The 21,264-nt window shown below is 43.5% G+C and overlaps 1 protein-coding gene across 6 annotated transcripts in view; it reads left to right on the top strand.

Moving 5' to 3' along the window:
- Positions 1-21,264, top strand: part of PHACTR1 (phosphatase and actin regulator 1) — a 545,181-nt gene that overhangs the window by 332,213 nt on the left and 191,704 nt on the right. For all 6 annotated transcript variants that reach the window (XM_082413295.1, XM_082413298.1, XM_082413299.1 and 3 more), the window contains one exon: positions 12,110-12,274. In XM_082413295.1, coding sequence (XP_082269421.1) covers positions 12,110-12,274 — 165 coding nt within the window. The remainder of the gene's footprint in view (positions 1-12,109; positions 12,275-21,264) is intronic.

Genomic DNA, 21,264 nt, shown 5'->3' on the forward strand with positions numbered 1-21,264 from the left:
TGTTAGTTTCTGCTGTATAACAAAGTGAATCAGCTATACATATACATATATCCGCATACCTCCTCCCTCTTGTGTCTCCCTCCCACCCTCCCTATCCCACCCCTCTAGGTGGTCACAAAGCACCGAGCTGATCTCCCTGTGCTATGCAGCTGCTTCCCACTAGCTAGCTATTTTACATTTGGTAGTGTATATATGTCCATGCCACTCTCTCACTTCGTCCCAGCTTCCCCTTCCCCCTCCCCGTGTCCTCAAGTCCATTCTCTACGTCTGCATCTTTATTCCTGTCCTGCCCCTAGGTTCTTCAGAACCATTTTTTTAAATTCCATATATATGTGTTAGCATACGGTATTTTTCTCTTTCTGACTTACTTCACTCTGTATGACAGACTCTAGGTCCATCCACCTCACTACAAATAACTCAATTTCATTTCTTTTTAAGGCTGAGTTATATTCCATTGTATATATGTGCCACATCTTCTTTATCCATTCTTCTGTCGATGGACACTTAGGTTGCTTCCATGTCCTGGCTATTGTAAATAGAGCTGCAATGAACATTGTGGTACATGACTCTTTTTGAATTATGGTTTTCTCAGGGTATATGCCCAGGAGTGGGATTGCTGGGTTGTATGGTAGTTCTAGTTTTGGTTTTTTAAGGAACCTCCATACTGTTTTCTGTAGCGGCTGTATCAATTTACATTTCCACCAACAGTGCAAGAGGGTTCCTTTTTCTCCACACCCTCTCCAGCATTTATTGTTTGTAGATTTTTTGATGATGACCATTCTGACTGGTGTGAGGTGATACCTCATTGTGGTTTTGGTTTACATTTCTCTAATGATTAGTGATGTTGAGCATCCTTTCATGTGTTTGTTGGCAATCTGTATATCTTCTTTGGAGAAATATCCATTTAGGTCTTCTGCCCAATTTTGGATTGGGTTGTTTGTTTTTTTAATATTGAGCTGCATGAGCTGCTTGTAAATTTTGGAGATTAATCCTTTGTCAGGTGCTTCATTTGCAAATACTTTCTCCCATTCTGAGGGTTGTCTTTTGGTCTTGTTTATGGTTTCCTTTGCTGTGCAAAAGCTTTTAAGTTTCATTAGGTCCCATTTGTTTATTTTTGTTTTTATTTCCATTTCTCTAGGAGGTGGGTCAAAAAGGATCTTGCTATGATCTATGTCATAGGGTGTTCTGCGTATGTTTTCTGCTAAGAGTTTGATAGTGTCTGACCTTACATTTAGGTCTTTAATCCATTTTGAGTTTATTTTTGTGTATGGTGTTAGGGAGTGTTCTAATTTCATTCTTTTACATATAGCTGTCCAGACTTCCCAGCACCACTTACTGAAGAGGCTGTCTTTTCTCCATTGTATATTTTTTGCCTCCTTTATCAAAGATATGGTGACCATATGTGTGTGGGTGTATTTCTGGGCTTTCTATCCTGTTCCATTGATCTATATTTCTGTTTTGGTGCCAGCACCATACTGTCTTGATTACTGTAGCTTTGCAGTATAGTCTGAAGTCTAGGAGCCTGATTCCTCCAGCTCCGTTTTTCTTTCTGAAGATTGCTTTGGCTATTCGGGGTCTTTTGTTTCCATACAAATTGTGAAATTTTTTGTTCTAGTTCTGTGAAAAATGCCATTGGTAGTTTGATAGCGATTGCACTGAATCTGTAGATTGCTTTGGGTAGTATAGTCATTTTCACAACGTTGATTCTTCCAATCCTAGAACATGGTATATCTCTCCATCTCTTTGTATCATCTTTAATTTCTTTCATCAGTGTCTTATAGTTTTCTGCATACAGGTCTTTTGTTTCCTTAGGTAGTTTTATTCCTAGGTATTTTATTCTTTTTGTTGCAGTGGTAAATGGGAGTGATTCCTTAATTTCTCTTTCAGATTTTTCATTATGAGTGTATAGGAATGCAAGAGATTTCTGTGCATTAATTTTGTATCCTGCTACTTTCCCAAATTCATTGATTATCTCTAGTAGTTTTCTAGTAGCATCTTTAGGATTCTCTATGTATAGTATCATATCATCTGCAAACAGTGACAGCGTTACTTCTTTTACGATTTGGATTTTTTTCTTTTTCTTGTCTGATTGCTGTGGCTAAAACTTCGAAAACTATGTTGAATAATAGTGGTGAGAGTGGGCAACCTTGTCTTGTTCCTGATCTTAGAGGAAATGATTTCAGTTTTTCACCATTGAGAACTATGTTGGCTGTGAGTGTGACATATATGGCCTTTATTATGTTGAGTTAAGTTCCCTTTGTGCCTAATTTCTGGAGGGTTTTTATCATAAATGGGTGTTGAATTTTGTCAAAAGCTTTTTCTGCATCTATTGAGATGATCATATGGTTTTTCTCCTTCCATTTGTTATTATGGTTTATCACATTGATTGATTTGCATATATTGAAGAAGCCTTGCATTCCTGGGATAAACCCCACTTGATCATAGTGTATGATCCTTTTACTGTGCTGTTGGATTCTGTTTGCTAGTATTTTGTTGAGGATTTTTGCATCTGTGTTCATCAGTGATACTGGTCTGTAGTTTTCTTTCTTTGTGACATCTTTTTCTGGTTTTGGTATCAGGGTGATGGTGGCCTCGTAGAATGAGTTTGGGAGTGTTCCTCCCTCTGTTATATTTTGAAGAGCTTGAGAAGGATAGGTGTTAGCTCTTCTCTAAATGTTTGATAGAATTCGCCTGTGAAGCCATCTGGTCCTGGGCTTTTGTTTGTTGGAAGACTTTTAATCACAGTTTCAATTTCAGTGCTTGTGATTGGTCTGTTTATATTTTCTATTTCTTCCTTTTTCCGTCTCAGAAGGTTGCACTTTTCTAAGAATTTTTCCATTTCTTCCAGGTTGTCCATTTGATTGGCATATAGTTGCTTGTAGTAATCTCTCATGATCCTTTGTATTTCTGCAGTGTCAGTTGTTACTTCTCCTTTTTCATTTCTAATTCTGTTGATTGGAGTCGTCTCCCTTTTTTCTTGATGAGTCTGGCTAATGGTTTATCAATTTTGTTTATCTTCTCAAATAACCAGCGTTTAGTTTTATTGATCTTTACGATCGTTTCCTTCATTTCTTTTTCATTTATTTCTGATCTGATCTTTATGATTTCTTTCCTTCTGCTAACCTTGGGTTTTTTTGTTCTTCTTTCTCTAATTGCTTTAGGTGTAAGTTTAGGTTGTTTATTTGAGATTTTTCTTGTTTCTTGAGGTAGGATTGTATTGCTATAAACTTCCCTCTTAGAACTGCTTTTGCTGCATCCCATAGGTTTTGGGTCATTGTGTTTTCATTGTCATTTGTTTCTAGGTATTTTTTGATTTCCTCTTTGATTTCTTCAGTGATCTCTTAGTTATTTCGTAGTGTATTGTTTAGCCTCCATGTGTTTGTATTTTTTACAGATTTTTTCCTGTAATTGATATCTAGTCTCATAGTGTTGTGGTTGGAAAAGATACTTGATATGATTTCAATTTTCTTAAATTTACCAAGGCTTGATTTGTGACCCAAGATATGATCTATCCTGGAGAATGTTCCATGAGCACTTGAGAAGAAAGTGTCTTGTGTTGTTTTGGGATGCAATGTCCTATATATATCAATTAAGTCCACCTTGTTTAATGTGTCATTTAAAGCTTGTGTTTCCTTACTTATTTTCATTTTGGATGATCTGTCCATTGGTGAAAGTGGGGTGTTAAAGTCCCCTAGTATGATTGTGTTATTGTCGATTTCCCCTTTTATGGCTGTTAACATTTGCCTTATGTATTGAGGTGCTCCTATGTTGGGTGCATAAATATTTACAATTGTTATATCTTCTTCTTGGATTGATCCCTTGATCATTATGTAGTGTCTTTCTTTGTCTCTTGTAATAGTCTTTAAAGTCTATGTTGTCTGATATGAGAATTGCTACTCCAGCTTTCTTTTGATTTCCTTTTGCATGGAATATCTTTTTCCATCACCTCGCTTTCAGTCTGTATGTGTCCCTAGGTCTGAAGTGGGTCTCTTGTAAACAGCATATATACGGGTCTTGTTTTTGTATCCATTCAGCCAGTCTATATCTTTTGGTTGGAGCATTTAATCCATTCACGTTTAAGTAATTATTGATATGTATGTTCCTATTACCATTTTCTTAATTGTTTTGGGTTTGTTATTGTAGGTCTTTTCCTTATCTTGTGTCTCCTGCCTAGAGAAGTTCCTTTAGCCTTTGTTGTAAAGCTGATTTGGTGGTGCTGAATTCTCTTAGCTTTTGCTTGTCTATAAAGGTTTTCATTTCTCTGTCAAACCTGAATGAGATCCTTGCTAGGTAGAGTAATCTTGGTTGTAGGTTTTTCCCTTTCATCACTTCAAATATGTCCTGCCACTTCCTCTGGCTTGCAGAGGTTCTGCTGAAATATCAGCTGTTAACCTTATGGGGATTCCCTTGTGTGTTATTTGTTGTTTTTCCCTTGCTGCTTTTAATATTTTTTCTTTGTATTTAAGTTTTGATAGTTTGATTAATATGTGTCTTGGCATGTTTCTCCTTGGATTTATCCTGTATGGGACTCTGTGCTTCCTGGACTTGGTTGAGTACTTCCTTTCCCATATTAGGGAAGTTTTCAACTGTAATCCCTTCAAATATTTACTCAGTCCCTTACTTTTTCTCTGCTTCTTCTGGGACCCCTATAATTTGAATGTTGGTTCATTTAATGTTGTCCCAGAGGTCTCTGAGACTGTCCTCAATTATTTTCCTTCCTTTATCTTTATTCTGCTCTGTGGTAGTTATTTCCAGTATTTTATCTTCCAGGTCACTTTTCCGTTCTTCTGCCTCAGTTATTCTGCTATTGATTCCTTCTAGAGGATTTTTAATTTCATTTATTGTGTTGTTCATCATTGTTTGTTTGCTCTTTAGTTCTTCTAGGTCCTTGTTAAACGTTTCTTGTATTTTCTCCATTCTCTTTCTAAGATTTTGGATCATCTTTACTATCATTACTCTGAATTCTTTTTCAGGTAGACTGCCTATTTCCTCTTCATTTGTTTGGTCTGCTGGGTTTTTACCTTGCTCCTTCATCTGCTGTGTGTTTCTCTGTCTTCTTGCTGTGCTTAACTTACTGTGTTTGGGGTCTCCTTTTCACATGCTGCAGGTTCGTAGTTCGCATTGTTTTTGGTGTCTGCCCCCAGTGGGTAAGGTTGGTTCAGTGGGTTGTGTAGGCTTCCTGGTAGAGGGAACTGGTGACTGTGTTCTGGTGGATGAGGCTGGACCTTGTCTTTCTTGCGGGCAGGATCGTGTCCGGTGGTGTGTTTTGGGGTGTCTGTGACCTTATTATGATTTTAGGTAGCCTCTGTGCTAATGGGTGGGGTTATGTTCCTGTCTTGCTAGTTGTTTGGCATAGGGTGTCCAGCACTGTAGGCTGCTGGTCATTGAGTGGAGCTGGGTCTTAGCGTTGAGATGGAGATGTCTGGGAGAGCTTTCGCCGTTTGATATTGCATGGAGCCCAGAGGTGTCTGGTGGACCAGTGTCCTGAACTCGTCTCTCCCACCTCAGAGGCACAGGCCTGACACCTGGCCAGAGCACCAAGACCCTGTCAGCCAGATGACTCAGAAGAAAAGGGAGAAAGAAAGAAAAAAATAAAATAAAATAAAAAATAAAAAAAATTATTAAAAATTAAAAAGTAATTAAACAAGGAAAGAAAGAAGACAGCAACCAAATGTAAAAAAGAAATCCACCAATGATAAGAAGCACTAAAAACTATGTTAAAAAAAAAATAAAAGGACAGACAGAACCCTAGGACAAATGGTAAAAGCAAAGCTATCCAGACAAAATCACACAAAGAAGCATACACATACACACTCACGAAAAGAAAAAAGGAAAAAAAAATATATATCTATATATATATAAAAAGAGGGCAACCAAATCAATAAACAAATCTACCAATTAGAATAAACTCTAAAATACTAAATAATATAAACATAAAACCAGAAACAAATTAGATGCAGAAAGCAAACCCCAAGTCTACAGTTGCTGCCAAAGTCCACCGCCTCAATTTTGGGATGATTCATTGTCTATTCAGGTATTCCACAGATGCAGGGTACATCACGTTGATTGTGGAGATTTAATCCACTGCTCCTGAGGCTGCTGGGAGAGATTTCCCTTTCTCTTCTTTGTTCGCACAGCTCCTGGGGTTCAGCTTTGGATTTGGACCCACCTCTGCGTGTAGGTCACCTAAGGGCGTCTGTTCTTCGCTCAGACAGGACGGGGTTAAAGGAGCAGCTGCTTCGGGGGCTCTGGCTCACTCAGGCCGGGGGGAGGGAGGGGTACGGAGTAGGTGGGGCGAGCCTGCGGCGGCAGAGGCCGGCGTGACGTTGCACCAGCCTGAGGTGCACCGTGTGTTCTCCCGGGGAAGTTGTCCCTGGATCACGGGACCCTGGCAGTGGCGGGCTGCACAGGCTCCCGGGAGGGGCGGTGTGGAGAGTGACCTGTGCTCACACATAGGCTTCTTGGTGGCGGCAGCAGCAGCCTTAGCGTCTCATGCCCGTCTCTGGTGTCCGTGCTGATGGCCGCGGCTTGCGCCCGTGTCTGGAGCTCGTTTAGGGAGTGTTCTGAATCCCCTCTCCTCGCGCACCCCGCAACAGTGGTCTCTTGCCTCTTCGGCAGGTCCACACTTTCTCCCGGACTCCCTCCCAGCCAGCTGTGGCGCGCTAGCCCCTTCAGGCTGTGTTCACACAGCCAACCCCAGTCCTCTCCCTGGGATCTGACCTCCGAAGCCCAAGCCTCAGCTCCCAGCCCCGCCCACCCCGGCGGGTGAGCAGACAAGCCTCTCGGGCTGGTGAGTGCTGGTCGGCACCAATCCTCTGTGCGGGAATCTCTCCGCTCTGCCCTCCGCACCCCTGTGGCTGCGCTCTCCTCCGTGGCTCCAAAGCTTCCCCCCTCCCATCCCCCCATCTCCGCCAGTGAAGGGGCTTCTTAGTGTGTGGAAACCTTTCCTCCTTAACAGCTCCCTCCCAGAGGGGCAGGACCCATCCCTATTCTTTTGTCTCTGTTTTTTCTTTTTTCTTTTGCCCTACCCAGGTACGTGGGGAGTTTCTTGTCTTTTGGGAAGTCTGAGGTCTTCTGCCAGTGTTCAGTAGGTGTTCTGCACGAGTTGTTCCACATGTAGATGTGTTTCTGATGTATTTGTGGGGAGGAAGGTGATCTCCACGTCTTACTCCTCTGCCATCTTGAAGGTCTCTCCCTTATAATTGTTTTAACATGGTAATTTCAGAATAATTTTTACTCATTTTTGGAAGATGTGATTATGAAACAGGTTTTTGGTCCTTGTGGTACATTCTTCTTAAGTCGAATAGTGATGCTGATTTTCATACCTCTCAAGACGGTGTGAAGGAGCTGCATCAGATGCCCTCATTCATTTACTTATTGAACAAACCATTAGGGAGCGCCAGCAATGAGAGCAACCTGTGTCAATCCTGAATAACTTCTATCTTGGTTTTTGTTTTTCGGTTTTTTTTTTTTTGGCTTTAGTATATACTCTCTCCCTTTAATCCGTAGCAGAGGATGTTTGTAAATTGGCTGAACTCATAAAAAGCCTCAACCTGGATACTTTAAAATTTTTCCTTTTGTGTCTTAGTCTATTTGGAGACTCAAAGAAAGATGGGAACTCTTCCAACCAAATAGACATGAAATTTTGCGTATTTTTTCAGGGGTTTGATCCCCACCCCCGAAGCCCACTGGGACCCAGACAGTGTTTCATTTGGGCCGCAGCGTATGTTTAGAGAGGTACTGGAAGATCATTCTGGGCAGGAGCTCAGGCGGAGTTTCCTGAAGGGCAAAGCAAGAAATGAGAACTTTCTACTGTAAGTTGTGTGGAGGCCTTGAAAGTCTCTGAGAAGAGTGGGTTTCTGGAAGAGTAAGCTAGCAGCAGTTTAAAATACAGGTTTGAAGGCAGGAGATTAGGGTTGGGGAGGTAGGTTTGGAGACTTGCAAAATCTGGACAAGTAACAATGAGATTAGCAACTGAAGTAAGAAAGTTTTAAAAGGTGATGCGTACAAAAGAGAAAGGGATCTTGTGGGAATCAGATCACCAGACTCTCTTGAGCTGGTGTCCATCCTGGACTCAAAACCTCCTTGGTTTGGTTTCCCACAATTGTCGCTGTGTGGCTCTTCCCAGCTACTGAGCGTTGTTGAGGGAGCACCAACTCCAGCAGCTGATACCCTTTAAAGAGAATAATTTTCAAATTCAGTGTTGCTCCAGAGGCTGTTTACTTGCTCTATTTGGCTTCTGTTTACTCATTGCAGTTGGTTTTTTAAAGCAGTCTCCTCAGCCTCTCTGTAACCCAAACTTACTTAAAGTCACCTCAATCTTTTTTTTTTTTTAAACTTTGGGTTTATTTATTTATTTATTTATTTATTTATGGCTGTGTTGGGTCTTCGTTTCTGTGCGAGGGCTTTCTCTAGTTGCGGCAAGTGGGGGCCACTCTTCATCGCGGTGCGCGGGCCTCTCATTATCGTGGCCTCTCTTGTTGCGGAGCACAGGCTCCAGACGCGCAGGCTCAGTAGTTGTGGCTCACGGGCCCAGTTGCCCCGCGGCATGTGGGATCTTCCCAGACCAGGGCTCGAACCTGTGTCCCCTGCATTGGCAGGCAGACTCTCAACCACTGCGCCACCAGGGAAGCCCAACCTCAATCTTTATCTTCTTCCCATCAGGCTCCAAGAATCCATTTTATTCACTGCTACCAGATTAATCCTTCTGAGGCTCCCATCTGATCTGTGCCATTTGTGACCAGAGACCTCAGTTCAGACGTTCAGTGACTCAGAGTAAAGTCCTCCGATGACGAATTTCTATAAGTACTTGTGATCCCACCTCTTCTCCCTGAGAACCTTGTTTCACAAACTTCTCAATCTCTTCCCTACATCTTCAGCCTCTTCCTCTCCACTGACTCTTGCAGCTCAGCCTACTGACGTGATCCCGTCTCCCCATCCCCATCCTGACACATTTCCTTCAGTTGTGCTCCGTTACCTTAAGAAATAAAATCCGACTCCCTGAAGAGGTTTGCAAAAAACAAAAACAAAAACTGCATTATCTGGTTCCAAAGCCCTTGTCCTTGAGCGACCATCCTATTCGGCTGGCTTCTTCCCTTTGTACTCAAAGTTCGTTAAAAAATGTAAAGTCTTCATTATCTCCCCAGTCATGGAAAGCAAAAACTTAATTCTTTCTTCTTTGTCTTCCCCCATGTGTATCCAGAAAATTACCAAGATATGTTGATTCTCCCCCGTGCTGGATTGCATCTTTTTCTCTGTGTCCCTTCTGTCACTGCCCTCCAGACGAGTGTGGTGGCCTCCTCGTTACTCTGTCTGCCACCTGTTTCTTCACACTCCAGTTCAAGATGCCATTGCTGTGAAAATTATACTCCTAAGAAGCACATCTGGTTGTGTCCTGGTGGCAGGTCTTCTCGATCAGGCTAATTAAAATTGAGCCCCTCCTCCACCAAGGCACTCTTGATCTCATTTAACTTGTATCATAGTCACTTTTTTTCTTTTCTCCCCCAAGTAGAGTATCGTCTACCATACTCTACAGCTGATTTAGTTTGACTGTGTAATGTCTGCTCCTCACCGTACCTCCCAGGGTAAGCTCCACGAGTTGGCATTTTTATCTATTTTGCTTACGGACATAGCCTAAGTGTCTGGTGCAGAGTGAGCTTTCCATACATATTTGTTGAATGTCATAATGTCAATCCCCATTTTCAGATTCTCTTCCTTCTCCCTCTGGGTATAGGATAAAACCCAAACACCTAGTAAACTTCCCCCAGGCTTGCAGGATCAGGCTCCAGCCCCCTCTCGCACCTCTCGCCTCTGGTTCCCCATCTCGGCTGACACTCCGGGTTTCTCTGGGTTTCTTGAAGCTCCCACACATGCCATGTTCTTTCAGGCCTCTCTGTTCCTTTTGGATCTCTTCCTCTTTCCAGGAATCCACTCCTCTCTCTTCCCGATGTGGGGAGAACAGTTCCTTTTCTTTCAAAATCTAGCCCCAAATGGCACATGGCACGCCCGGGGGGTGTTTTCCAACTCGTGAAGCAGAGTCAGCTTCTCCTCTTTGCCGCCGTTGAAGTTGGCGGAGTTTCCCGTCACAGCATAGTTTTCCACACTGATGCCTCTGTCTCTTCCGCTAGGGTCTGCTCAGCCACGTCCAGCTCTTCTGTGCATCTGCTCCAGAAACGACCAGCGTCTGGCGCACTGAATAAGTGGTCACTTAAGACAGTGATTGAAAAGAGGGGCTTACCCATGCATTGAACCATGTCAAGTCAAAAGTTCAAAGCGGGCTTCCCTGGTGGCGCAGTGGTTAAGAATCCGCCTGCCAATGCAGGGGACACGGGTTCGAGCCCTGGTCTGGGAAGATCCCACATGCCGCGGAGCAACTAAGCCTGGGTGCCACAACTACTGAGCCTGTGCTCTAGAGCCCACGAGCCACAACTACTGAGCCCGTGTGCCACAACTACTGAAGCCCACGCACCTACAGCTCGTGCTCCACAACAAGAGAAGCCACCGCAATGAGAAGCCCGCGCACCGCAACGAAGAGTAGCCCCCGCTCGCTGCAACTAGAGAAAAGCCCGCGCAGAGCAACAAGACCCAATGCAACCAAAAATAAATAATAAATTAATTAATTAATTTAAAAAAAAAGTTTGAAGTGCCTTCGCCATACAATATGTCCAAATCGTTACTGCCTTCCCCCCCAAATTTATGCCCCGCACGTTCCCAGCTTCCATGAATGCAGGGGGCCACTCCGCTGACGCGAACGTTGCCATCAGGAATGCTCTGCCTCCTCTCCCTCATCCACCCAGTCAGTCCCGGGTCCCGTTGACTCTTGGCTTCCTAGATGTCACTCAAATTCATCTACTTCCTTTCCATCTTGCCCGGGAGCCTTTGCCAACCTGTCATCATCTGTCACCATCGCACACGGCCCGGCATATGGTTGAGGGTTCCATGTGTATCTGTTGAATGATTGAATCTCCTGGTTAAAACCATATTGGGTGATAGCAGGTGGAACATCAGGCTGTAAGATCGAGCTTCCGAGAACAGCCTGTGTTGCAAAGTCCAGGAAATTTTTCTGAAGGATGGTGTCAAGAGGCCCAGCAGAGTGGTTCTGGATTGGCCGCAGCTCTAGATGTAATCGGACTTTCTGGAATGGCAAGTCCCTCCCACCTGCCTTGATTTCGCCAAGGAGGTTATTTTCTCTGATTATGCCTGTCGTAAAAATTCAAGTCAGGGTCTCTTTACCTCACTGAGATCTATAGATGCTCACGTACGTTGGAAAAGAGTTTTATTCCAAGTGATAGATAAGTGGTCAGAGTGATTGTGGCCCTTAAGAAAGGGTCCCCTGGGCATTATGAGTTTGAAGGTCTTCATGTCCTCAAAATGTCAAGCTGTTGGGATTAGTCTAGATGGTACCTAATGTCATGCTCAACTCTCAATTTACAGGAATTTTTTTTTTTTTTATTAAAGCAAAGCACCAGGAACAAAAAGACCTAGAGGAATTTAGTCAATTGTAAAATCTCATGAAGTGTAAGTGTTTCTAAAAATGGTCAGTGGATTTTAAGGTGGAGGCACTCATTCAGTAGATTCTAGTGCTTCTGCAGGTCTGGGTGAAGCATGGTTGTAGGAAAGAGCATTGTGGGTGGTGGAGATGCTGGCACTGGAATAGACGGTTGATAAATGTTTTCTCCCTCCTCTTTTCTCAGCTGACGGTGTTATAGTGATGGCATCTGCCAAGTCTTATTTGAGAAAGTGCTGGACCAGTAGCTACACTGACTGTCATTTGACTCTTCTGATGCCCTGTCCCTGCCTCGTAGGGGAGGCTCTGATGTGTCAGGGGCGCTCCGTTCTGCCTCCACCTCCTCACCCTTCTGCTTAAGCCTCGGTGAAGGCTGGGCAAATTTGGTTGGGGTGGTCCAGATCCCTAGGGTTGGGCTGACTGTCACCAGCCTTTAGAACACGTTGGTATGACTTCCATTCCAAAAGGCAGAAAGAGAAACGGAAGTTGGGTCATGTGGTTTCTGTTATCTGTAACCATGGCAAGCATTGGCCATCTGTGAGGCTCCCATTTTAACACTTTTCTTTCTCTCGCTCTTTTCCATCTCTTTCTCGGGGAAACAAGCTGAGGAAGTGGAGAGGCTGGCGGCAATGCGATCTGACTCCCTTGTCCCAGGTACCCACACCCCACCCATCCGGAGGAGGAGTAAGTTTGCCAACCTGGGAAGGATTTTCAAGCCTTGGAAATGGAGGAAGAAGAAGAGTGAAAAGTTCAAACACACGTCTGCAGGTAAGATTATGTTTTCCTTTGTTTCTCATCGGGCGTTTGTTGACTTCAGCTCTGTACGTTCATGAGTAGAATTTAATTACCCTAGGCTGTCTGAACCAAAGGAAGAAAATCAAGCCTTAGGATTGCTCTTGTGTTTAATAATTCTTCAGAATGATGGAGAATGGCTTTTAGATTCTATGTGTGTTCTCATGGCTCAGGTTTTTGGTTGTTGCTTTTCAGTTTATAAAACCACCACTTCTGTTTGATCTATAAATAGCTGAACTTAGAACTCCACCTTTCCCATACCTGTATGCTTTCGTTCTAGCGTTGACAGCCCATTTCTCATTTTTCATCCTTATTTTCCCTGCTCCCATAAAAATCAACACAGGAGCAGAAAGTAAGTTATATATGGTTATTGGCAGAGAGGAATAGGTTATTTCATGGAGACAAAAGCTTGAGTAAGTGAAGCATCATTGTAATAATGACAAAGATAACTATATAGTTGATAGCCTAGTGGACAGCAAAGGAATCTGGGTAAAGTCAGCATGGCAGGGGTGTGAAGAGCTCAGACTCTGGAGTCAGACTGTTTGGGTTCAAGTCCCAGCTCTGAAACTTGGTAGTCGCATGACCTTGCTCAGTTTAACTCTGTACCTGTTTCCCACCTGTAAGATAGGGGTGAGAATAGTACCTTACATGACTTAATATCTGTGGGGTGTTTATGGTGGCACGTTATGTGGATATTTTTTTAATAAGTGAGAGTATTGCAGAGGGAGATGTATAGGGAAAGAAACGTGAAGAGTTCTGATTCCACCCTGTCGGGTTTGAGATGAGATGATGCAGGAGCCGTGCAGATTCTTTTTGTTTGTTTTGTCCTGATTTTGGTATTTAGGTACCCGGGTCATTCCAGGGATAGTCTGGGGCTTTTATTTCCTTCTTCCTCTACGTCCTCAAAAATTCAGCCTGTTCTCCCTCTTCCTCAGAATCATCACCTCCTCTATTTCTTGGTCCTCTCCCCGCTTTGGCTCACGTCTAAACTGTGAAATAGGCGATGATCTGCTTCTTGTACAAGAATACTCGTCCACAAATCTGAGAATTTTCATGCTAGCTGCTTTGGGGAATGAAAGAGAAGAACAAACATAGGAAAGTTGCGAAAAGTCTTGGAATCTGAAACAGTTCTCATGGTAGACATCCCGAGTTTCATGCTTTCTGACTGTTTCTGAGATGGAAACCGCAATGCCCTGTTGCTGTATATAATTTGTTCATTCCTGAGATTAGAATGAACCTCTGAATTCCATGAATTTCTAAACTGTCACCCCGCTGACATTTACCTGACTGCACCCCACTCTTCACCTGACTGCATTCTCCCTTTTGATCATTGTACAGACTTGTTAAGGTGTCATAAAATGTGTAGGTCACTTACATATTTCTAAACACTACTGAGAGATTTACATGCAAGGGAAAGTCTAAATGGATGACTCCTCTGTATCCCCTAAAAGTGAATAGGGCACTTATATCATTGCCTTGGAGCGGAGAAAGCTAAATGAAATATATTTTCAGGCAAAGTGAGGGGTAAGACATGTGAACAGGAAAGAAGAAGGGAATGTTCTGTAAGCACTGGAAAAATAACAATAAAGATTCCACACGTTCCTTTACGACGGTCTTCCTGACTTTGCTGTGAAAATGGTTTGTAATAATACAAACATCCATTTAAATAATTGCCATTTATCAGCATGAACTCCTGAATGACGGTGTGGTAGATGCATTTCCTCCTGGCATTCAAGAGCTTTGCTTAGTCCATTTGGCAAGACCACAGGGCAAAGCTCTGGTGCTTCTCATGTGAAATGGCACCTGAACCATTGTGCAGACTTCTTTAAGGTGTCGGAGGGCTTCCCTGGTGATGCAGTGGTTAAGAACCGCCTGCCAATGCAGGGGACACAGGTGCAAGCCCTGGCTTGAAGATCCCACCTGCCACGGAGCAACTAAGCCCGTGTGCCACAACTACTGAGCCTGGTTTCTAGAGCCCGCGAGCCACAACTACTGAAGCCCATGCGCCTAGAACCCATGCTCTGCAGCAAGAGAAGCCACTGCAATGAGAAGCCCCGCACGCAGCAACGAAGACCCAATGCAGCCAAAAAAAAGATGTTGGAGAACTTGTCCTTTGATGGATGCAAGTACAATGGCATCAGACTACTCATGAACCATTAAAAGTCTGAAAATGTTTTCATTTAAAACTTTTGAGAGGAAGAATTAAAACATGAGACAGGAAAAGTTGCAGCTTTAATCCTTCTTATTATTAACTATTCTTAGCAAGTTCTTGTGATCTCGATGGCCAAACTGATTAATTTGGCAACCGAATGCCATATTTGTATGTGGTTTTATTGTATTTTATTTTATTTCTTTGTATGTGGTTTTATTTTAAAGAGACATATTCAGCTCCTGAATTAGAGAAAATAGAGGATAGACTGTAGTATATCTATATATCATGATGGATGGTTATATGATATAACAAGCTATTCTAGGTTTTTTAAAGTCAGTGGTTTACACTGTAGTATCCTTTGTTCTTAACTGGATTCAGAAATATTATTCCTTATTTTTGGAAAGAAGGAGAGACTTTCTGTGCTAGCTTTTAGCTCCAAGGAGAAAAATACTGACAGTTTAAGGATGCTTAACATGATAAATTGTATATATGTTCAAATAGTACTTTGAAGTACAGACTTTCCTATGCGTGGATAAGAGTCAAATATACAAGAGGTTTGACTGTGGGAATATTAATTGGTTGGCCAATTTTAGCTGTTATGCATTTACTTGTCTTATTTGTGTGTCTGTCATATGTACAATAATTTCCACAATTTTACATACAAAGAATAAGTCCAGATATTACATTTTTATTATGTATTTGTATTTAAAGTTGTGTGCTTTCTTGATTACACAAAAGGACATTAATACAATGCATACTTGGCCTGTTATTATTTCCACAGTGAGTTAGTTACCTTTATAATTTGCCGGAATTAGCTATACTGTAATTTTACTGTAACTCAAGTTACAGGATGTATGTGTCTGTGTATGAAGCATTTTCAAAGGTGCACCCAGAAATCTTGCTTTGTAAGTTGTAGTAGCAATAAGAAAACTACATTGGAAAATTATAATGTCAACATTTTGCTTGACTTTGGCATCAACAATTACATGAATTTTTCAAAGACCGATCTCCGTGTCCCATGCTGCTCAGACGTCTTCCTATTGTAAGCTGGAGGCTGGTGTCCTTAAACGGCCTTCAGCACTGAACTCTGGTGGAGAAAACACTACAGGACAAAGAGCTTCTCTCAGAAGCATCCCCGCATCACACGACAGTAGGAGTAAAACAGTAATGGATAGAACATCAAATAATGGGTCCTCGGGGAGATCTCAACATGCCTTTCAGCCTGTCCTCAGAGGCCCTGTCCGGGGCCTGTGAAGCAATTAGCCTGACATGTCCAACTTCTTCTGTAGAATCAGCAACAGGGGTCCACGACACATTTCACACCTGCCCCAGGAGCAAAGACAGATGACAACATCCCCTCTGAAATAAAATCGACAGGGCCTCCCCAAAATAGTCAGCTGCAGCCATCTTATCCAGATTCCTTGAAAATGAGGATTGTATTTATAGAAAAGCAGAACTGGCAGGAATAAGCTGTGAAGACGCCACCGAGTTATGCTTTCATTTCCTCTTGAAAGAAAATCATAAGCTGCAAGAGTTGGCCCTGGAAGTCTACAGTGTGCCAAAATTCGCTTTGTGCTTCTAAGCTTTCCTGCACCCCTAGGGCCTTGAGCAAAAAAAAAAAAAAACCTTTTCCAGAGTGCCTACCACTTACTGAAACTGGCCGTGGGAGTATGACTGTGAACGGAAACCAGACCTTATTGGTGAGCTCATGGCATGCAAGGTGTCTCTGGAGAGACAATCAAATTACAAGAGTAAAGGTTAGGATCACAGCTGTGATAAGGACAGTGAAGGGAAGCGACTTGAAAGAATGAGAAGGGCGGGGCTTGAGGGAGTAAGGAAACTTTCCTAAGAAAGAGAAGTTTGAGCTGGGCTCTGAAGGAGGCGTAGGAATTTAGAAAATTAGCCTTCCAGGTAGCAGAAACAGCATGTGCAAAGGCCCTGTGGTGGAAGACGCAGAGGTGAGCAAGCTAGGAAAGCAAGGATGACCAGTAGCTGGAGAATGGAAAGCAAGGAATATGGGATGGGCTGAGGATATCTACCTGGCCAGAGGTTAGGATTTCAGACTTCTGTAAACCATAGGGAGTTCAGAAACGATACCCACTTGGCATGTTGCACTTATGTATTTGCCAAGCACTGCCACCGTCGCTAAAAAAAGGTAACAGTGCAGACAGACATCTCCCAAAGGTTATGGTCTTGAGGGAAAAACAGGTAGTTAAGCCAATACTTACAACAAAGTGTAAGTGATAGGAGATGCGCAGGGGCTCCAGGAACTCAAAGGAGACAAACCCAACTGAACTATAACTTACAGGAAAGGTTTCCTAGAGAAACGAATGTTTAACCAAGGAGTTAGGCAGTGAATGTGAGGAAGTCTCTCCCAGTGGAAAGAAGAGGATGTAAGAAAGCCTGGAAAAGAGAGGAGGAGAGATTGGCAATCTATAGCTTGGAAAGAGGTGGTGGTTTGGGAAGGATTGTTGGGCAGGGAGGAGCACAGAGTACTGAGAGATGAGTTTGAAGAGGTGGGCAAGGGTCTGCTCATAAAGGTTCTTAGTAGAACGTCGTGGAGTCTGGGCTTTATCCTGATGCATTATCCTAGTGAAGCTATCAGAAGACTTGACTTTTTGAAAGATCATTCTCTATACTGTGGGAATAGTTTGGAGTGGTAACCAATGTTATTTTCAAGTTGTTAATATAGCTTCTTCCATATATTTGTGTCTGTAATGAGAGAAAATTTACTTGTGAGAGAATTAAGAAGATACTTCGCTGCTGTTACATCCAGTGGAATATTAAGTGTGTCCGTTGATTCTGGTAACAAGGAAACTGGTTAGCAGGTGGTTAATTATACTGTTGCAGAGAGATGAAGATAACCTAGGCTAAAAGAGTGGCATTAGGAGCTACAGGCTGTGAACAGTTGCAAGGGATATTTAGGACACAGAATGAGCAGGACGTGATTGCAGATTGGATGTGGAAGATAAAGGAAGAATAAGAACCATGCTCTTGTTTCTCTCTGAGCAGTGACATGCCGCTAGATGATGGGTGGAGGTACCACACACTACATCGGGTTTATGGGGAAAATGAGCTTTTATGTGGGGGCATGCTGGCTTTCATGCGGTTCCAAGATACCCCAGTTGGAGGGATATTTGTTGAAGCCATGGGATGAAAACTCCAAAGGAGAATTTGACATGGCAAGCAAAGAGGGGCTGTGGCAGCCCCCTGAGGACCCCTGACCTGTAAGTTATGAGCACAGGCAGCGGCAGAGTCTACAGGGAAGGCAGATGAGGTCCGCCAGAGAATTAGGAGGAAAACCAGGAGGGGCCATTGGTGTCTCCTGACCAGAGCAGGAGAGAGTTCAAGAAAGGAGGAGGGTCCACTCTGCCAGATCCCGGCAAGATGGTCAGGACTGAGAAGTGTCTGCAGTGTTCAGTGACAACTTATCCCTGGTGTCCTTGGGGAGAACAGTTCCGGGGAAGCTGTGTGGCTGGGAGTTTAGAAAGCATATGCTTATGGTGTGAGTGAGAGTTGAGGAAGCAGACTTCTTCTTTTAAGGAGTTCGGCTGGGAGGGAGAAGGAGAAATATAGAGTACTCACCAAAAGGGGGTAGAGCTGGAGGGAGGTGTTTTTTTGTTTGAGATTGGTTGGATTGTGTCAAGATGCAGAGTTCACCTTAACATGGCTTTGGCATTCCGAGGGGAATAGAGACACCAACGCACTGACTGTGGGGCCAAATAACTATATTTCCACACATTTTTCAGTGACGACAGGTCTCATGATTAGGAAGAACAGACATGCAAATAACTAGAGCGCTGCTGAGCATCTGATTTTAGTAAGACGTCATCAACTCGTGTAGCTTTCAGCACCTGGCTGGATCACAGTTCTCTTTGTACGATTGGAAAACTCAGTTTCTTTAAAAAAAAAAGAATGAGCACGGACAGGCACAGAGTCTTCTTACCTGCGTATTATCCATCATGACCCACAAAGGGAACATCTAGGGGTTAGAAGGCAAAGTAGACTTAGAGGCCCTATTTTTTTCTTTTTCAGAGTTTTTTCCTTCTGTTTTTATTTTTTTTTAATGAATTTATTTTATTTACTTACTTATTTATTTATTTTTGGCCGTGTTGGGTCTTCGTTGCTGCTCGCGGGCTTTCTCTAGTTGTGGCGAGCGGGGGCTGCTCTTCGTGTTGGTGCGCGAGCCTCTCACTGCGGTGGCTTCTCTTGTTGCACAACACGGGCTCTAGGCACGTGGGCTTCGGTAGTTGTGGCACGAGCGCTCAGTAGTTCTGGCACGAGCGCTCAGTAGTTGTGGTTCTCAGGCTCTAGAGCGCAGGCTCAGTAGTTGTGGCGCATGGGCTTAGTTGCTCCGCGGCACGTGGGATCTTCCCGGACCAGGGCTCAAACCCGTGTCCCCTGCATCGGCAGGCGGATTCTTAACCACTGCGCCACCAGGGAAGCCCTAGAGGCCCTATTTTTAAAGGACATCTCTAGGAGGTACAGGCTAAAGGTTGTGGGAATCGGCACCCTCCTGGAGTGGGGATTGTAAAGATATCATTGTTACCTCTCAAAGTGAGCGTTATCCAGCACTCTTTGCTTGCATGTCAAGACTATATGGTCCTTGATGACAGCGATCCTGCCTTTGCCTCTCTGTCCCCCAGCATTAAGTAGAGCACCCGATGCAGTGGGTACCCGAATGCGGTGGCCAGCCAGCCGTATTGTTGAGGTCCTCTGTTTAATAGGTCTGAAAGGGGAGAGGTAAGGACAGTGATTGAAGCATAAGCTGGAAGGTCCCGGCCTTGGAAGAACTTGCCCTCATCCACGATTGCTTTTCAGTGTGTCAGAGTTGTACACAGGTCAGGTTATTTGGGCAGCACTGTTGCTTGGGTTATCTGTTGCTATGGGACAAAACACCCCAAAACTTAGTGGCTTAAAGCAACAAACTCAGTTGTATTATGTCCTGTGACTGGGCCCAGCTGGGTGGTTCCTCAGCTGGTGTCGCCTGGGGTCTCTCACGTGTTTGCAGACAGATGGGATTGGAGTCGTTTGGAGACTAACCAGGCCATGGGGAGAGCTAGGCCTCTCTCCTCCAGGAGAGACTTCTCAGTGCCGGTCCGAGTGGTCTTTTCCCATGGTCTCTCGAGTAGGATGACTCAGGGCCCCCAAGAATGTGAAAGTAGAAGCTGCCAGGCCTGTTAAGACTCAAGTCCAGAATTGGCCCAGTATCCCATTTTCAGTATTCTGTTGCTTAAAACAAGTCACAGGAGCAGCCCAGACTCATTGTTGGAGCAAACGAAACAAGGGTGTGAGTGCCAGGAGCATGGTTCATTGGGTGCCATTTTTGGAAGCCAGCCACCTCCATTGTTGAGGTCTAAGAAAACTGCGAGTGCTACTTATTCCCTTCTTTCCAGGGAGACTGTGCTTTAACAATTTTACATTGACAACAACAACAGCAGTTGCTATAATCTGTTGGGTTTTCTGTGAATGTGACACATGCATGACCCTGTCCAGGCGTTACTACTTTGCTTTCACAACAGACCTACATAGTGTTATTAAGCCCATTTGGCAGGTGAAGAAACTGAGGCTTAGAGCAGCTAAATACTTTCCAGTTAGAAATGGAAGAGTTGGAACTTGAACTTAACCTGGAATCTTATCACTTACGTTGCATTTCGGATCCATGAGTGTGGGACTCATAATTCAGATGCTTTAAAACGTATCATTCATCTGCACTTAACAGTGATGTGACAGGACACTTTCCTTTTCTGACTTATCTCTAGAAAGCTGAAATGTGAAGGAAGAGAATCTCATCAATACGCACCGACCCTGGAGGTCATAACGTCTTTCTTGAATGCCCTTAGAGGCAGGGGTTAACATCTTGCCCATCTTTGTATCACACAGTATCTAGTTCAATGCCATGTACACCACAGACACCTCCTGTTTGTTGAATGGCTAAGAAAGAATAAATTGACACTGGCTGCAAACAAATGCCATTCAAAACCATTACATTTATGTTTGCAGTGGAACAAGATGTCTTTCTGCTATTTGGTACATAGAAACAAAAGACGCATGGATTAGGTAAGCAGACAGTGACCACGCAGGCCTCTGGAGCAGGTGCTAGATTTAGGGCTAGACATTTGCAGAACTGATTCTGAAAGGACGCAAGCCTTACAGCATTTGTCATAAGGTGTCTGCTTGGCCACTGACTTCCAAGATAATCGGGAGTTCTATGTGAGGAGGTCGTGTGGACCAGTGGTTAGGGCACAGACCCCACAGCCTGACTGCTGAGTTATCTCGGGCAGGTTATTTGTACTCTCTGAGTTCAGTTCCCTCAGCTACAATAGGAATAAAACTGGCACTTCGTAAAGCTGTGAGGGTGGAAAAAAAAGTTAGTTGTGGAAGCTCTTAGAGTCATACCTTGCACATAGTAAATTTTTTGTAAGTTTTATCTACCATTATTTCTTTTTCTAGAAATGCATTAAAAAGTAAACAAACATCCAAGAGGAACAAAAGACTTCTTATTTCATAGTTTCAGTTTTTGGATGGTGTGTGTGTGTGTCTCAGATGACAATTGTGATGAGCTCCTCTTAGATTTGGGGAATGTTTATTTAGGTACTGGGTGTAAGAGTTTGCTTTTAGACACATCGTACAATCCCACAAAGCTGGAGTTTATGCCGTGTTTTCCTAGGTACCAACAAGTTAGATCACTAAAGTATTTCCTCTTCTCTAAGAATTTACAATTAAGTGGACACACACAGTGGCCCCTGAGGAAGTGCTTCATCCTGTTTTTCCTTTGCTGCATCGTAGGCAAAAATACTGATGTACGAAGAGG

This window comes from Balaenoptera physalus (genome assembly GCF_965194825.1).
Source record: "Balaenoptera physalus genome assembly, chromosome: 11".
Lineage (NCBI taxonomy): Eukaryota > Metazoa > Chordata > Mammalia > Artiodactyla > Balaenopteridae > Balaenoptera > Balaenoptera physalus.